General features: G+C 40.6%; 1 protein-coding gene across 2 annotated transcripts in view; it reads left to right on the top strand.

Annotated features, from left to right (window-relative positions):
• The window catches only part of CD320 (CD320 molecule), a 92,836-nt gene extending 78,511 nt beyond the window's left edge, over positions 1-14,325 (top strand). The window contains exons 13-14 of one of the 2 annotated variants that reach the window (XM_053703004.1): positions 13,704-13,840; positions 14,065-14,325. In XM_053703004.1, coding sequence (XP_053558979.1) covers positions 13,704-13,840; positions 14,065-14,100 — 173 coding nt within the window. In that variant the 3' untranslated portion in view covers positions 14,101-14,325. Of the gene's footprint in view, positions 1-13,703; positions 13,918-14,064 lie in introns of those variants that run through there. The other variant, XM_053703003.1, reaches the window with a different exon arrangement.
• Positions 14,326-17,942: the final 3,617 nt, after the last annotated feature.

Genomic DNA, 17,942 nt, shown 5'->3' with positions numbered 1-17,942 from the left:
ATCTGTAGTATTAAAGAGTTTTGTTGGAGCGCAAAATCTGACATTTTTGTCTCATGATTCAGATATAGAATACAATTTTAAAGAACTTTCCAATTTACTACGATTATCTAATTTGCCTCATTCTCTTGGTATCATTTGTTGAAGAAACAGAAATGTACATGGCTGAGCCAATAACATTAGGCATATATGTGCAGCCACTAATCAGCAGCTCCTCAGTCTACCTAGGTATGCTTTTTAACAAAGGATATTAAGAGAATTAAACAAATATAGATAATAGAAGTAAATTGGAAAGTTGTTTAATTGTTTAGAATTGTGTGCTTTATCTTAATCATGAAAAAAAAAATGGCTTGCATGTCTCTTTAAGGATAGAGAAAGCTCTGCAGCAAAATCTTTGTTTGAAGAGGAATTTCTCTTTTGGAAAAGCATTTTTATACATATAGTAATGGTTTCTTAGTTATGTATCTAAGTACTTACGTATCTTATTTTCACAACATATAGACGTTAAACCACAAATAGGGCTGCACATATATGTTCCAGTTCAGCTGTGTGTATACATGGCTTCAGAGCCCTCAAAAGGATTTTCTTTTATAGAGACCTAGAGCAAGGGTGTAAGTAGGAGAAAAGCCTTCACCATTTCCCCACCATTAGTCTGTTTCTCAGAACTATTTTGGAGCTTTTATAATCAAAATATTTTAAACTTTCCAATAAAAGGTTTCAAACATCTTTAAAGAGATATAGGCCTAGACTTAGAGTTCGGCGGTAAAAGGGCTGTTAACGCTCCGCGGGTTTTTTTCTGGCCGCACCATAAATTTAACTCTGGTATCGAGAGTTCAAACAAATGCTGCGTTAGGCTCCAAAAAAGGAGCGTAGAGCATATTTACCGCAAATGCAACTCTCGATACCAGAGTTGCTTACGGACGCGGCCGGCCTCAAAAACGTGCTTGTGCACGATTCTCCCATAGGAAACAATGGGACTGTTTGAGCTGAAAAAAAACCTAACACCTGCAAAAAAGCAGCGTTCAGCTCCTAACGCAGCCCCATTGTTTCCTATGGGGAAACACTTCCTACGTCTGCACCTAACACTCTAACATGTACCCCGAGTCTAAACACCCCTAACCTTACACTTATTAACCCCTATTCTGCCGCCCCCGCTATCGCTGACCCCTGCATTACACTTTTAACCCCTAATCTGCCGCTCCGTAAACCGCCGCCACCTACGTTATCCCTATGTACCCCTAATCTGCTGCCCTAACATCGCCGACCCCTATATTATATTTATTAACCCCTAACTTGCCCCCCACAACGTCGCCGCAAGCTACTTAAAATAATTAACCCCTAATCTTCCGACCGCAAATCGCCGCCGCCTACTTTATCCCTATGTACCCCTAATCTGCTGCCCCTAACATCGCCGACCCCTATGTTATATTTATTAACCCCTAATCTGCCCCCCACAACGTCGCCGACACCTACCTACACTTATTAACCCCTAATCTGCCGAGCGGACCTGAGCGCTACTATAATAAATGTATTAACCCCTAATCCGCCTCACTAACCCTATCATAAATAGTATTAACCCCTAATCTGCCCTCCCTAACATCGCCGACACCTACCTTCAATTATTAACCCCTAATCTGACGACCGGAGCTCACCGCTATTCTAATAAATGTATTAACCCCTAAAGCTAAGTCTAACCCTAACACTAACACCCCCCTAAGTTAAATATAATTTTTATCTAACGAAATAAATTAACTCTTATTAAATAAATGATTCCTATTTAAAGCTAAATACTTACCTGTAAAATAAATCCTAATATAGCTACAATATAAATTACAATTATATTATAGCTATTTTAGGATTAATATTTATTTTACAGGTAACTTTGTAATTATTTTAACCAGGTACAATAGCTATTAAATAGTTAAGAACTATTTAATAGTTACCTAGTTAAAATAATTACAAATTTACCTGTAAAATAAATCCTAACCTAAGATATAATTAAACCTAACACTACCCTATCAATAAAATAATTAAACTACCTACAATTACCTACAATTAACCTAACACTACACTATCAATAAATTAATTAAACACAATTGCTACAAATAAATACAATTAAATAAACTATCTAAAGTACAAAAAATAAAAAAAAACTAAGTTACAGAAAATAAAAAAATATTTACAAACATAAGAAAAATATTACAACAATTTTAAACTAATTACACCTACTCTAAGCCCCCTAATAAAATAACAAAGACCCCCAAAATAAAAAATTCCCTACCCTATTCTAAAATACAAAAATTACAAGCTCTTTTACCTTACCAGCCCTGAACAGGGCCCTTTGCGGGGCATGCCCCAAGAATTTCAGCTCTTTTGCCTGTAAAAAAAAACATACAATACCCCCCCCCAACATTACAACCCACCACCCACATACCCCTAATCTAACCCAAACCCCCTTAAATAAACCTAACACTAATCCCCTGAAGATCTTCCTACCTTGTCTTCACCATCCAGGTATCACCGATCCGTCCTGGCTCCAAGATCTTCATCCAACCCAAGCGGGGGTTGGCGATCCATAATCCGGTGCTCCAAAGTCTTCCTCCTATCCGGCAAGAAGAGGACATCCGGACCGGCAAACATCTTCTCCAAGCGGCATCTTCTATGTTCTTCCATCCGATGACGACCGGCTCCATCTTGAAGACCTCCAGCGCGGATCCATCCTCTTCTTCCGACGACTAGACGACGAATGACGGTTCCTTTAAGGGACGTCATCCAAGATGGCGTCCCTCGAATTCCGATTGGCTGATAGGATTCTATCAGCCAATCGGAATTAAGGTAGGAATATTCTGATTGGCTGATGGAATCAGCCAATCAGAATCAAGTTCAATCCGATTGGCTGATCCAATCAGCCAATCAGATTGAGCTCGCATTCTATTGGCTGATCGGAACAGCCAATAGAATGCGAGCTCAATCTGATTGGATCAGCCAATCGGATTGAACTTGATTCTGATTGGCTGATTCCATCAGCCAATCAGAAAATTCCTACCTTAATTCCGATTGGCTGATAGAATCCTATCAGCCAATCGGAATTCGAGGGACGCCATCTTGGATGACGTCCCTTAAAGGAACCGTCATTCGTCGTCTAGTCGTCGGAAGAAGAGGATGGATCCGCGCTGGAGGTCTTCAAGATGGAGCCGGTCGTCATCGGATGGAAGAACATAGAAGATGCCGCTTGGAGAAGATGTTTGCCGGTCCGGATGTCCTCTTCTTGCCGGATAGGAGGAAGACTTTGGAGCACCGGATTATGGATCGCCAACCCCCGCTTGGGTTGGATGAAGATCTTGGAGCCAGGACGGATCGGTGATACCTGGATGGTGAAGACAAGGTAGGAAGATCTTCAGGGGATTAGTGTTAGGTTTATTTAAGGGGGTTTGGGTTAGATTAGGGGTATGTGGGTGGTGGGTTGTAATGTTGGGGGGGGGGTATTGTATGTTTTTTTTTACAGGCAAAAGAGCTGAAATTCTTGGGGCATGCCCCGCAAAGGGCCCTGTTCAGGGCTGGTAAGGTAAAAGAGCTTGTAATTTTTGTATTTTAGAATAGGGTAGGGAATTTTTTATTTTGGGGGTCTTTGTTATTTTATTAGGGGGCTTAGAGTAGGTGTAATTAGTTTAAAATTGTTGTAATATTTTTCTTATGTTTGTAAATATTTTTTTATTTTCTGTAACTTAGTTTTTTTTTATTTTTTGTACTTTAGATAGTTTATTTAATTGTATTTATTTGTAGCAATTGTGTTTAATTAATTTATTGATAGTGTAGTGTTAGGTTAATTGTAGGTAATTGTAGGTAGTTTATTTAATTATTTTATTGATAGGGTAGTGTTAGGTTTAATTATATCTTAGGTTAGGATTTATTTTACAGGTAAATTTGTAATTATTTTAACTAGGTAACTATTAAATAGTTCTTAACTATTTAATAGCTATTGTACCTGGTTAAAATAATTACAAAGTTGCCTGTAAAATAAATATTAATCCTAAAATAGCTATAATATAAATGTAATTTATATTGTAGCTATATTAGGATTTATTTTACAGGTAAGTATTTAGCTTTAAATAGGAATCATTTATTTAATAAGAGTTAATTTATTTCGTTAGATGTAAATTATATTTAACTTAGGGGGGTGTTAGTGTTAGGGTTAGACTTAGCTTTAGGGGTTAATACATTTATTAGAATAGCGGTGAGTTCTGGTCGTCAGATTAGGGGTTAATAATTGAAGGTAGGTGTCGGCGATGTTAGGGAGGGCAGATTAGGGGTTAATACTATTTATGATAGGGTTAGTGAGGCGGATTAGGGGTTAATACATTTATTATAGTAGCGCTCAGGTCCGCTCGGCAGATTAGGGGTTAATAAGTGTAGGTAGGTGTCGGCGACGTTGTGGGGGGCATATTAGGGGTTAATAAATATAACATAGGGGTCGGCGATGTTAGGGGCAGCAGATTAGGGGTACATAGGGATAACGTAGGTGGCGGCGATTTGCGGTCGGAAGATTAGGGGTTAATTATTTTAAGTAGCTTGCGGCGACGTTAGGGGTTAATAAATATAATATAGGGGTCGGCGGGGTTAGGGGCAGCAGATTAGGGGTACATAAGTATAACGTAGGTGGCGGTCGGCAGATTAGGGGTTAAAAATTTTAATCGAGTGGCGGCGATGTGGGGGGACCTCGGTTTAGGGGTACATAGGTAGTTTATGGGTGTTAGTGTACTTTAGGGTACAGTAGTTAAGAGCTTTATAAACCGGCGTTAGCCAGAAAGCTCTTAACTCCTGCTTTTTTCAGGCGGCTGGAATCTTGTCGTTAGAGCTCTAACGCTCACTGCAGAAACGACTCTAAATACCGGCGTTAGAAAGATCCCATTGAAAAGATAGGCTACGCAAATGGCGTAGGGGGATCTGCGGTATGGAAAAGTCGCGGCTGAAAAGTGAGCGTTAGACCCTTTAATCACTGACTCCAAATACCAGCGGGCGGCCAAAACCAGCGTTAGGAGCCTCTAACGCTGGTTTTGACGGCTACCGCCGAACTCTAAATCTAGGCCATAGTACTTATATGCTAAATTACTTTAAAAATATTGCAGCATATATGTGAAAAGCTGACTAGAAAATCACATAAACATCTTTATAAAAAAATTAAGATCTTCCCTCAAAATTTCCCCAGCAAATACATTCCTTGTAGACTTTAAGTATCTAATCCAGACAGTTTTTTTTTAGGACTAGTAAGGAGCGTGTGTCTGGCTTGTGCAAGTGCAGTTGCTTTCTTTTCCACCTTATTTGCAAGGAATTTTACTATGCAATCGAAAAACTGGAGAATTGCCAATGTAGTCCTTATTCCAAAAAGGGTAGTAGGGAAGATTCTGCTAACTATAGGCCAGTCAGTTTGACCTCAATTGCAGGAAAATTAATGGAAACTCTTTTAAAGGAATGAATTGGGTCTTCAGACAAATACCTAAGAAGACAAAGGACAGCATGGTTTTACTGCTGGAAGATCATGTCAGACTAATCTAATTGATTTCTTTGACCATATAACTAAATTAATAGACCAAGGAGGATCCGTAAATGTTGCATATCTAGACTTTAGCAAAGCATTTTACACTGTCCCACACAGCAAACTTAATCACAAAAAGTATTGCCTTAAAGTAGATAAAATTGTTAAATGGGTAGAATGCTGGCTTAAGGATAGAAGGCAGAGGGTTTCAGTTAATGGAGTACATTCAAATAAGGGGTCGGTTACTAGTGGTGTCCCCCAAGGATCAGTTCTTGGGCCTGTTTTGTGATATTGGAAGTGTGCTTCAGGGGAAGGTTTGCTGATACAAAAATTTGTAACAGAGTTGCTGTTCCAGAAGGAGTCGATAAAAAAAATAGAGCATGCACTTTTAAGCAACTTTCTAATTTACTCCTGTAGCATTTTTTCTTTGTTCTCTTGGTATCTTTATTTGAAAAAGCAAGAATGTAAGCATACAAGCCTGCCCATCTTTGGTTCAGCACCTGTTTACAGCTTGCTGATTGTTGGCTAAATATACCCACCAAGTAGCAAGTGATACTGAGGGTGCTGAACCATAAATGGGCGGCTTGTAAGGTTACATTCCTGCTTTTTTTAAATACAGATACCAAGAGGACGAAGAAAAATGGTTAATAAAAGTATCAGAATCATGAAAGACAAAATTTGGGTTCAGTATCCCTTTAAGTTGGAGAGTAGCAGGTTCAGGAGAAATGTGAAGAAGCATTTTTTTTTTTACAGAAAGGATGTAATCCTGTCAGCCTCTCAGTGAGCGCACGGATGAAAGTTAGAGTCCGGAAATGCAGGGGGAGTTCTCCTGCGAACGCATCCCGACTCAGATTAACAGCTCCTTGGTAATCAGCGTTGATGAGTTTCACAAAATGTATTGTTGACAAAACACGGTAGGGTCCCAGTGGGACTACTTTTATCTTAAAGGGCCACTGTAAGTAAATATTTTCTATGCCTGTTACTAACTAACTACCCCAAATACGCTTTTTATCAATAGCATTTCATTAACATATCTCTACCGTATTTCAGAAATCTTGTCTGCAAATGTAATTGTTTTCCAAACCCACTCCGTGGGTATCCTTTGCTCTGTACCAATCCGTTTACAATACCTAGGTTTCAAAATGGCGCTTTAAACACAAAGTTATTGGTTTAAGTATTTTGAACACTCAGTGCTGAAAATAGTGGGCAGGATAACATGACATCATCAGCGAATAAAAGATATAACTTTTAGAATGCTATGAAACTTCGTTTTGGAGAAAATATAGGTCAGTAGGTTTTAATTAATGTTTATTAACTTTAATATGTTAGTTCTTTAGCTTTAAAATTATAACAGAAAGTAATCCTTTAATATGGAATCATGGGTTAATATTTCCTGAGGGGGGTTATTGAACAAGGGCGACTTTAATCATGTTTGTTATATAGTTCTATCTGCTAATGTGTAGCTATGACTAGGCTCAAGGCCTTTACGGAACACAGCCTTCTTTTAATGACGAGATCTCTCAAGATTGCGCGCCATTTTTGTGACTGGCATGGTGCACCTTGTGACGGGTGTGGTTACGTTGTTTTTTTCACTTCCATATACTGACTGTGTGCGACCGAGAGAGTCTAGCTTGTGGGTTGTCTGGTTCACAGGAGGGGGTGAGTGCCCCAGCCATTGAAGGTGGTAAAGGGTGCCAGTTAGTTTCTGTCTTTTTTGTAATCCCAAGATTCTGATATGCGAGACACGGATTCCTCCGATACTGAGAATGGGTCTTGTGATGAATATGAAATGGCCCGGGTAATCAATGCCCTTCAGTTATGTTCCAGTTGCCGTTCTAGAGTACTCTTCTCCCGACTCAGGGAGCTTAGATTGCTTTGGGCCATCTGCTTCCGAGGTTTCCATGACCCGTGAGGCGCGCGTGCCCCAGACCCTTTCCTGGCTACTGATGCAGGTGTCCCTATGACCTTTACTCCAGAGGGTGGCTTGTTTCCTCCAGAGGTTACGGCATGGTTCCGCATGACCATTTCTATGGTGCTGACTCATTTATATCTCCCAATTGAAGTATTTCTAAGATACTGTCCGTGCTCTGTTAACCAAGGCCCGTCGAGCGTGGGATCGCCCAATTCAGTTTGGCCTTCTTTGGAAGCCAGGGTCTTCGGTTGATCCGGCGAGGAATGATTTTGCCTTCCGTTATAGGCTGGCTCGCCTTCGTGTTCTTTTAAGACTTGTTTTGGCGATTTTGGAGGTTCCCAGTCCTAGTGGGCCGAGGGATACGAGGCCTTAGAAGCTGGATGGCAAAATGGATATGATGTTTGGGGATAAAGCCAATCTTCTTAAAGTCTTATTTTTTCTTTGTTTTCGGTTTCATTTCTGAGCTTGGGTGAATGGGGCTTCTAATCGGCTGGTCCCGTTGTCATTTTCTTTCACCTGGGGGGTTCACCCAATGGGTGCTGCCTTTGTTTTATTTTTTGATCCGGATGGATGTGTTTAATTTGTTTTCCTTAAGCTCATGTCTTTTAGATTTTCGTTTTCTGAACGTTATTTTCTGAAACCGATACTTGCAATAGTGGTCGCGTGGGCACTCCCTCGGAAGTTGTGCACTTTTTGAATATTAGAATTATGTTTTTCTAGTTCATTTATCGATCCTTTGGGACGAATTTTCTTGGACATTGAGCAGTTCTGGAGTGTCTTTATACCAGGCTGGTACTGGTCTGACGCTTTTTTTTTTTTTAGGCTGTAACCAGGGTTCATGTCACCTTCGTGGTGCTGATTAAATCCGGTTGGATTGACTGTCACTTGGTCTATTCTATGGACTCTGGGCTCGGATCCTACCGAGGCATGTGGTATATATGCAATCCCTCAGATGGAGGGTTGTGAGTGCCATTCTAAGGCTGGTTGGTTCGGACTACTCGTCTGGGATACGGATCTGTTTTTGCAGACGGCATCATGGGTCTTCTGGTCCCTGGGGACTTAGAACCTTTTATTTCCATTTCTTGGAGTTGGGAGATGTGTGTGACCTTTGTGGGCTGGTGTGCCGAGTGATTAATGGTTTGAGTTTCACTAGAAGTTCTTACGAACGCTGATTCTTTAGCCTATTAAGCTTTTATTGGCGGTGGCGGAGTTTCATTCCTTCCCGCCTTGGGGTGGATCATCTGGTCTGGATGCGCTGCCATGTTTTTCTTCCTCTACCCCGAGTCGTGTTACTCTAGGAGGTGGTGTGCAGGGGTTCACTGCCTTCTGGGGGGGGGGGGGGGGGCTACGGCTCCAGCATTGCCTGCTTAACATAGTTTCTTGGAAGATAGATCCTTCAAGGATCTCTATCTGTTGTCTCTTCCATTTTATACCCTTGGTCTGACCACGGTCTTCAGCGTTCAGGTGTCTTGCGTCCTCATCGCAACTCTATCCTGGAGGCTTGTCAGTGAATAGTCGAGGTCGGGTACGAATGGCCGTCCTTCTGGGGTCAGTTGACTATAATCGATGCTCCGTTAGGGGTTTTGTGGGCGGTACCTTAAGTTTCACTCTCTGGTATGGCGAGCAAGGTTCAGGGTTATCATTCGCCTTCGGGTGTTGGTTGCTTCCCTGCCTGTGTGCGTAACACTTGTTATCGTTTGCCTATGACATTTCTTTGCGATCCATATGCACTGGGTGCTGAATTTCAAACCGTTCCGGAGTTCTTCGTGACTCTTGGGTTTGAGGCTATTGCTAGATTGCCAATTCTACGGACTTTAGAGGTGCGTCCCTCCTTGTAGGAGGCAGTTTAGGGTTCCTCTGGAAGTTGGCTCAATCGACTCCTTTTCGAGGACTCTGGCCTAGGTCCATGTCTCTGTTTGGATGGGCGTGGACGGTTCGGTCTCACACTAGATGTTTGTGGTCCCGGCGGCCTCTCGTCTGGGATACGGATCTGTGTTTGCAGACGGCATCATGGGTCTTCTGGTCCCTGGGGACTTAGAACCTTTTATTTCCATTTCTTGGAGTTGGGAGATGTGTGTGTGACCTTTGTGGTCTGGTGTGCCGAGTGATTAATGGTTTGAGTTTCACTAGAAGTTCTTATGAACACTGATTCTTTAGCCTATTAAGCTTTTATTGGCGGTGGCGGAGTTTCATTCCTTCCCGCCTTGGGGTGTATCATCTGGTCTGGATGCGCTGCCATGTTTTTCTTCCTCTACCCCGAGTCGTGTTACTCTAGGAGGTGGTGTGCAGGGGTTCACTGCCTTCTGTGGGGGGGGGGGGGGTGGCTATGGCTCCAGCATTGCCTGCTTAAAGTAGTTTCTTGGAAGATAGATCCTTCAAGGATCTCTATCTGTTGTCTCTTCCATTTTATACCCTTGGTCTGACCGCAGTCTTCGACTTTCAGGAGTCTTGCGTCCTCATCGCAACTCTATCCTGGAGGCTTGTCAGTGAAGAGTCGAGGTCGGGTACGAATGGCCGCCCTTCTGGGGTCAGTTGACTATAATCGATGCTCCGTTAGGTGTTTCGTGGGCGGTGCCTTACGTTTCACTCTCTGGTATGGCGAGCAAGGTTCAGGGTTATCATTCGCCTTCGGGTGTTGGTTGCTACCCTGCCTGTGTGCGTAACACTTTTTATCGCTTGCCTATGACATTTCTTTGCGATCCATATGCACTGGGTGCTGAATCTCAAACCGTTCCGGAGTTCTTCGTGACTCTTGGGTTTGGGGCTATTGCTAGATTGCCAATTCTACGGATTTTAGAGGTGCATCCCTCCTTGTAGGAGGCAGTTTAGGGTTCCTCTGGAAGTTGGCTCAATCGACTCCTTTTTGAGGACCCTGGCCTAGGTCCATGTCTCTGTTTGGATGGGCGTGGACGGTTCGGTCTCACACTAGATGTTTGTGGTCCCGGCGGCTTCTCTCGTAGGGGCCGGGGCTCTGTGGGAGATGCCTATCTGACTGTGGCTTAGGCTTTAGGTCCTTCTGACGGGTCCCTACTGGTCTTCTGGTGCATTTAAGTTGTTCCTGTAGCCTCCAGGTGTCTTTTTCAACTGGGTTTCTGATATGACCGAGGGGTCTCGACTCTATGGTGGGGTGTTTTTCCATTGTTTTCATCCCTGCTCTTCTAGAGTGGGGGTTAGGTTCTCCGGTTCAGAGTTATCTTAGTATCTGTGGCGTCCTGTGGGTCCTTGGTCTTGCCTTGCAGGTTTTTTTTCCCTTCTTGTGTTTCAGGATCCTGGAAGGGAAGATGCGATGTAGTGTCTGGTTCCTCCGTTCATGCAGCGGGAGGCTGAGGGTTGCACCCTTTGGAGCTTCTGCTATATGTTGGATTCAATATATGGATGCTGAGGGTCTATGGGCCTTCACCCTTGGGATGTGTTCCTTTTTTGGATGAAGACTGCTTGTAGGGGGTTTCGTTCCCAAGCGCAATGTCTAGCCTGACTCTCGGTAGCATGCCGTTGGTAGCAGCGGTCTAACCGGGGACTTTGTTCCTCATTGATTCTTCTTTTCTCTTCCAGAAGTCTGGGACTCCTGTCTCGGTCTTTGACTAGCCTTGGGGCTGGGACCATTATCCTGGAGGGAAGGTTGGGGATTGGTTACTCTATGCAGTGTTGGCCATTTTCTAGTGTTGGTCCTCTCCTTTGTGGGAGGACTTTGGACATCCTCCTCTTTTCTACTGGCGTTTGGTCTACCGCCGCACTACTCTGATTGCGACCTCGGAAGTTAAGCATGGTCAGGCCCAGTCAGTACCTGGATGGGGTTCCATCTGGAAACACCAGGTGCGGTAGTGCTGGGAGGGGGCGTTCCTTGGAGCCCGCTTTTTGGAGGGCTGTAAGCCCTTGGAAGGTTTGCAGTTGGATCCATCTACAGCTATTTGCACTGTGATGGTGTAACCAGCTACAGCTAATTGCTTTTCACTGTATGCTAACAAGCTTTGAAGCGCATTCGGTGGTTTGGGTTATCAATGGTGAGTCAGCTTTCCTCCTGGAAGCTGGTCATTGAGAGCTCTTGTCTAGCTGCTGGGATAGTTATCCTGTTTCTGCTGTCTCTGCCTGTCTAGCCTGCGGTCTAGATATGTTATGAGGTGACGGGGGACTCATGGTTTCCTGGAGTACCTTAGGGTATGGTACAGGATCAGGGATATAAGGGTGTTCCTAGAGTCCCTTTTGGGACATGTTTCCCTGTGTTTGGATCCCTTTTTCTCGGTCCTTGTGTTCTAGGGAGCTCGTTTCCCTGGACGTTGTTATTGTAAGACAACCATGGGTTGTTTTATATGTGTTGAGTGGAAGAAGTTCCTTTGGATTTTTCCTGGACTCTGGTTTCCCTTTTGGGGGCAGATGCGGTCTTTGTCTTTGGCCGGGTACCTTCTTGGGAGTCGTGTTCCGCGGGGCATATGTCTAGGAGGTTGTTTGGGTTTGACGGACTCTGTGACTGAGTGGTCTTTAGTTCAGCTGGCCGGCGGTGTAACTAATGTGCATTTACCCGGGCTCGGGTTTTCTTTTGTGCCGTTTGTTCTTAATTTTTAGGGTGTTGAGTAATTCAGGCTGTGGTGCCTTTTGAAGGGGCTGCCTTTTGTACCCACCCGTTATTTGCATTCAGTGTCCTCTAGCTTGGGTATTGTTTTCCCAAAAGTAATGAATGCAGCTGTGGACTCTTCCATTTTAAGAAGAAAAACATAAATTATGCTTACCTGATATGAGGCGGCTGTACTTTTTTTTTTTTTTTTTTTTGTTATTCTGGCACCTTTTTTCACCCTATTTCTCCTACTGTTCCTTGTTCCCTTGGCAGAATGATTGGGGGAGGAGGGAAGTGGGGGAGGTATTTAAGCCTTTGGCTGGGGTGTCTTTGCCTCCTCCTGGTGGCCAGGTTCTGTATTCCCAAAAGTAATGAATACAGCTGTGGACTCTTCCCTTCAGAAGAAAATGAAATTATCAGGTAAGCATAATGTATGTTTTTCCCAACTGGATTTGATCTACATTAGAAACATGGATGCACCTTTTTCTAGAGCTATGTCTTTTTAATGTATGATCTTTCAAAATGCTATTAAAATCACCAAAAATAAAAAGAAATTATATCACAACTTGAGCTAATATTATTTATTTATTATAAATGTTTTCAAACGTACGCAATATTAAAAGGAAGTGGAAAAAAAAAAAAAAAAGGAAGTATACTTTTTAAAACATTCCACTTTCATATCAAGTAAATACCCGGAATCCATAACTAAAAATGGGGCCATCTCCCCTAATAAAAATAAAGTAAGATATCAATAATTTGGAACATAGTTTAACTTGAGACAAATTGTAACAAATGTCTGTGCGTTTCAATATAGGCATCTAAATTATTCAGTATTACAGCAACGTGAAAGTAATCTAGTAAAGTATACCCAGATTATTTTTGGAAATTAGTTATTCCGAAACTAAAACATGTTTTTTTTAATACTTTTATGTGTGTTACTGTCCTCCAATAAATTAGTGGGAGTTCTGCTGATCAACCAGTGAACAATTAGTCCTTAAAAGAACATTAAGTACCTCTTGCTTTTATGTAAGTGTCCCACAATCCCTATATGGTTTAGGCAAGTTGTTCTATTTTGAAAAACCTATGTAAGATATATTTTGCTTTTTGGTTTCTTTAGGGAGCGAAACAATTTTTAAACAAAAGCATTACCTGTTTTCAAGCGGTTTCTTCAAAAACGTAACTTTTAATTCATAAAGCTGCTCCATCGATTCCCCCGGCCGTCGGAAGCCTCTGCTTACGTCAGAAATGACGACTCTGGCTTCCTCCAATCACTGGGTTCCCCCCGGGGGAATCATGGCCTGAGGGAACGCTGTGATTGGATGAAGCCGGATTCGTCATTTTGGGCCCGCAAAGGAGGCTTGCGATGGGTGGAAGAAGCGCTGCAGCGACTTTTAGGATTAAAAGTTAAGTTTTTGAAGAAAACGTTTGAATGTCAATTTTGATTAATTAAAGTGCCCTTGTTTTTAATAGGATTGTTAAAAAACGGGCACTAATTCGTCAAAATTGACCTTCACTTTAATGTCCCATTTTTTTTAAGGCATTTTTGTACATATAAATGCACTTCCTGTTAGTTTAAAAAAAATCAAAACAAGAGACTTTAACATGTTAGCACAATAGAAATATTGAAAATTGACTTGCCCTTTAATTGTGTACGATTCACGTTCTGTGACATGGCTTGCCAGCTAATAATTTGTCTTGTTTTGCTTTTTTAGTTGTTTTAAGCTTTTCTCTGGTTTTTGGCACCATTGTCTGGTGTCAGGCAAAGAATTTCCTCAACAAATGCTTCTTTGAAAAATCTAAACAATATCTGAAACCAGATAGAGAACGATTTTCCTCCACTGCCTACATGGTAAGTAGGAAACTGGATGTTGTGACCTTTAAACATAAATAACTTTTGCATTTATTTGCTTTTATACAATACTTACTTCTCTGTAATCTTAGTATGTCATTGCTTGTCCATGTTCTTTTTTCCATTTTATCTGAAGTGCATGTGCTCAAGACTAATCCCAAACAGCAGTAGAGTATATTTGTAACTGTACATATTCTGACATTATCACCTTAATCTAATTGCAGTTGACAGACCTGAAGACAGAAGAGGAGTATGCTTAAAGTTACTTTGAAATCTATGAGAGGTGTTGAACCTGCTCTAGTCATCTGTTATCACTACTTGTTGCTGTTTTTTTCCTTGATAATCTAGTTTTCAATATCCTTGACTACCTCTCTACCAGGAAAAGACATGTCTTCCTTTACAAATTTGGAGTCCGTGTCTTAAATGGCCATAATACCCAAATGTTTAAACACTTGAAAGTGATGCAGCATAGCTGTAAAAAGCTGACCAGAAAATATCACCTGAACATCTCTATGTAAAAAAGAAAGATATTTTACCTCAAAAGTTCCTCAGTAGCCACATCCCATTGTAAAGGGCTTCTAAGCAACAAATCAGTATGTCTGCCCCGGGACAGCGGAAGGAGCGAGCTTTCGTGCACACTCATCTCATTTCCCTATTCAGTGTAAGGAAGTTTTACAATGAAATCTCATGAGATCACAGTAAAAGAGTTCATGACCTCAGCACTGTTGATGCTGATTGGCTGCTGTTCGTTTCTTCATTTATTTAATTTTTTACCTGCAGCTGGGCAGCAGCTGAGTGTTACTTTTTACACAGCATTTACTCTGCTGAGCTGAGGAAATTGTGAGGTAAAAATCTCTTCCTTTTTTACATAGAGATGCTCAGGTGATATTTTCCTGTCAGCTTTTTACAGTTATACTGCATCAGTTTCAAGTGATTTAGCATATAGGTATTATGTCCCTTTAAGTATTTTTTTTTTAAATAAGTAATGTATTTTTCACCACTCTTTTTCTTCCCCTGACATACCACATTTCCATTTTTTTTTATTTATATTTTCTTTTTCTTTTTTTTTTTTTTTTTTTTTAAACCAGCTGATTCCTACATTTTAATGTACGATTTTGAGACATTATTTTGGTTACATTTTATTTAAATATTTAATGTGTATGTCAGCAGTCGTGAGTATGACTTTACCTTACAAAAGACAATGTTGAACAATGTATAAGAAAAAGTTTGTAGATAGCTTAGTCTTGAAATGTCTTCATAGCAGATATATGTGTGAAAGTCAGCTTCTTTTTGTTTCTTGGTCTCAGTATGTCCATGGAATCATTTCTGATGACTACCTCAGAATCTACCTCCTATTCAAGTGGGGCATCTTTTGCAAACTCATTTTCACTTGTTAACCTATCAAAATATAAGTGGATGGTAGTCCAGTTATAATCGTATATGCTTACAAATACAATACAAAGCAAAGTTTGTACATATATGCTTGTACACTACTGATCTTCTGGGCATATATGTGTAAAATGTGTGTAAGTTTTCAATAGTTCAGTTGTCCTGGAAATTACAGTGGAAAAAAAATAGTTTCTCCTATATTCTATGAATCTTTTAATATATTAATAGTTTTCCATCCCTGGATATATCATAGACACCCAAGTAAATTAACAGTAATTCGTTTTTATTTAATTTTTTTATTATTATTCACACACTCAAATGTATGCAACAGTTTGGGCACCCCTGATCAAGTAACTAGACATATGCATTTGGCAAATCCAGATCTTTGTGTGTTGCACTATCAAACTAATAAATCTGGCTCAGAAATTAGCCAAATGCTGCTACACGTGGCCATATTTGGCATATGATTAATGCAAATGAATGCCGAATGCACGGGTCTACAAGTAACTTTTTTTTTTTTCTTACTTATTGAAAAGCCCTGCAATGAACACAATGAAATGCAACGTATTTAATAGGCAATTCTATTTGCTAAAAGAAGTGTATTGAAAGAAAATACAGCAGTAAACACGTAGCATATTAAAAAGTTTGTGCTTTCTTTCAATTTGTACACACTTATTAACCTTGCCTTTTGAAGAAATAACCTCCACGTTTTTGTGTGTGTTTTTTTTAACCCGCTAACAGTTTCTCTTCTCGCTTTTTGAATATTTCTCCACTCTTCCTAACAGAAAACTTCTAGTTCCATATTATTGTTAGGTTTTCTCACACTGCAACAACCCAGTGATGTTCAATTATATTCAAGTCTGGGGACTGTGAAGGCCATTCTAAAACCTTAAAGGGACAGTAAACCTTAAAAATAATGTTATATAATTCTGCACATAGTGCAGAATTATATAACATTATTTAGGTGCTATAGCCATAAAAGCATTTTTTACCGTTTAATTTGCTAAAATACGGCGCTTTTACAGACCCGCTCTCTGCTGAGCGGGTCTGTTATTTTTAGTCAGCGCATCGGGCCAGCTGTATAGTCACAGCCCGGCCCGACCGTGCCATAAGACTAAGTGCAGTTCACTCCTGTGACAGGAGCGAGCTGCACTTAGTGCTATGGCGCGGTTGGGCCGGGCTGTGACTATACAGCTGGCCCGATGCGCTGACTAAAAATAACAGACCCGCTCAGCAGAGAACAGAGAGCGGGTCTGTAAAAGCGCCGTATTTTAGCAAATTAAACGGTAAAAAAATGCTTTTATGGCTATAGCACCTAAATAATGTTATATAATTCTGCACTATGTGCAGAATTATATAACATTATTTTTAAGGTTTACTGTCCCTTTAATCTTTCATTTCCTGAAGTAGTTCATGGTTGATTTTGAGGGGTGTTTCTTGTTGAAATATAAAACCTCTTCTCGGCTTCAGTTTTTTCATGGACTGTGGGGCATTAGCTTCCAGGATTTGTTGATATTTAGTAGAATCCATTTTTCCTCTACCTTTACAATATTTCTTTTGCCACTGGCAGCCACCAACCCCCCCCCATCCACCCAAGTTTTTCTTCTTGGCTGAAGAGTTCAATTTATTTTGTTATACAAAAGCACTTGGTTCTAAGTATGTGTAAAATTCTTTATTTGGATATTCATTTGTCAAACGGATTGCAAATATGGTGGCATGTAGCAACATTTGTCTATTTTCAGCACCAGATATATTATTGTAAAAGTGCAGCACACAAAGATCTGGATTTGCACAGAGTGTTACACTTTAACAGTAATATATCCGGCACTGAAAATAGACAAATGCTGCTACTCACTCGTTTGGCAAACAAATATCAGAATAACACATTTCATAAACCTACTTGATTCAATAGTCACTCTGCCATATCTATGTGTTGTGTTGCATAATTTACATTTTGAGATTTATTATAAGACCACCCCCCCTCCCATAAGGGTTTCTTCTGCTGACCCTTCCATATAAATCATGTTGCTGCAAGCCTCACAGTACAGAGACCAGTGTACCCCTACCATAATGCCAGCTGAATCTTCCTGCAGGTCCTTTGCATTGATATGAAGGTTTTGTTTTGCTAAACTTACTCTTCTACAAACCGTTCTTTTGGCAGTTTTTCTTGGTCTTTCAGATCTTATTTTGATACACCTTGTAATTACAAGACATTTTGGATGTTTTGCTATGTAATAACATATTAATAACATATCAATAACATATGTAATAACATCAGCAAAATATAAACATTTTTAAAGTAAATTCAGTAAAGTCCATATTAAACTTTCATGATTTAGATAGAGCATGCCATTTTAAACAACTTTTCAATTTACTTTTGTTATCAAATTAGCTTTGTTCTATTGGTATCTTTTTATTGAAGAGTAAAACTAGGTAGGCTCATAAGAGCTTAGGAGTGTGCTCGTGTCTTTAGTACTCTATGCAGCGGTGTTTTGCAACATTATGAGCCTACCTAGTTTTACCCTTCAATAAAAGATACCAAGAGAACAAAAATTGGAAATTGGAAAGTTGTATAAAATTGCATCGGAATCATGAAAGTTTAATTTAGACTTTACTGTCCCTTTTAACATCCTCTTTACTATTTTTCACTTTACACACCATTTGCTGTATTTGGAGGAGCCAATCTCTGCTTAAGTCTGCAGACAACAAGGCT

Source organism: Bombina bombina, chromosome 2 (assembly GCF_027579735.1).
Source record: "Bombina bombina isolate aBomBom1 chromosome 2, aBomBom1.pri, whole genome shotgun sequence".
Lineage (NCBI taxonomy): Eukaryota > Metazoa > Chordata > Amphibia > Anura > Bombinatoridae > Bombina > Bombina bombina.
The sequence above is the reverse complement of the archived record's forward strand: the minus strand, read 5'-3'. Positions and strand labels throughout refer to the sequence as shown.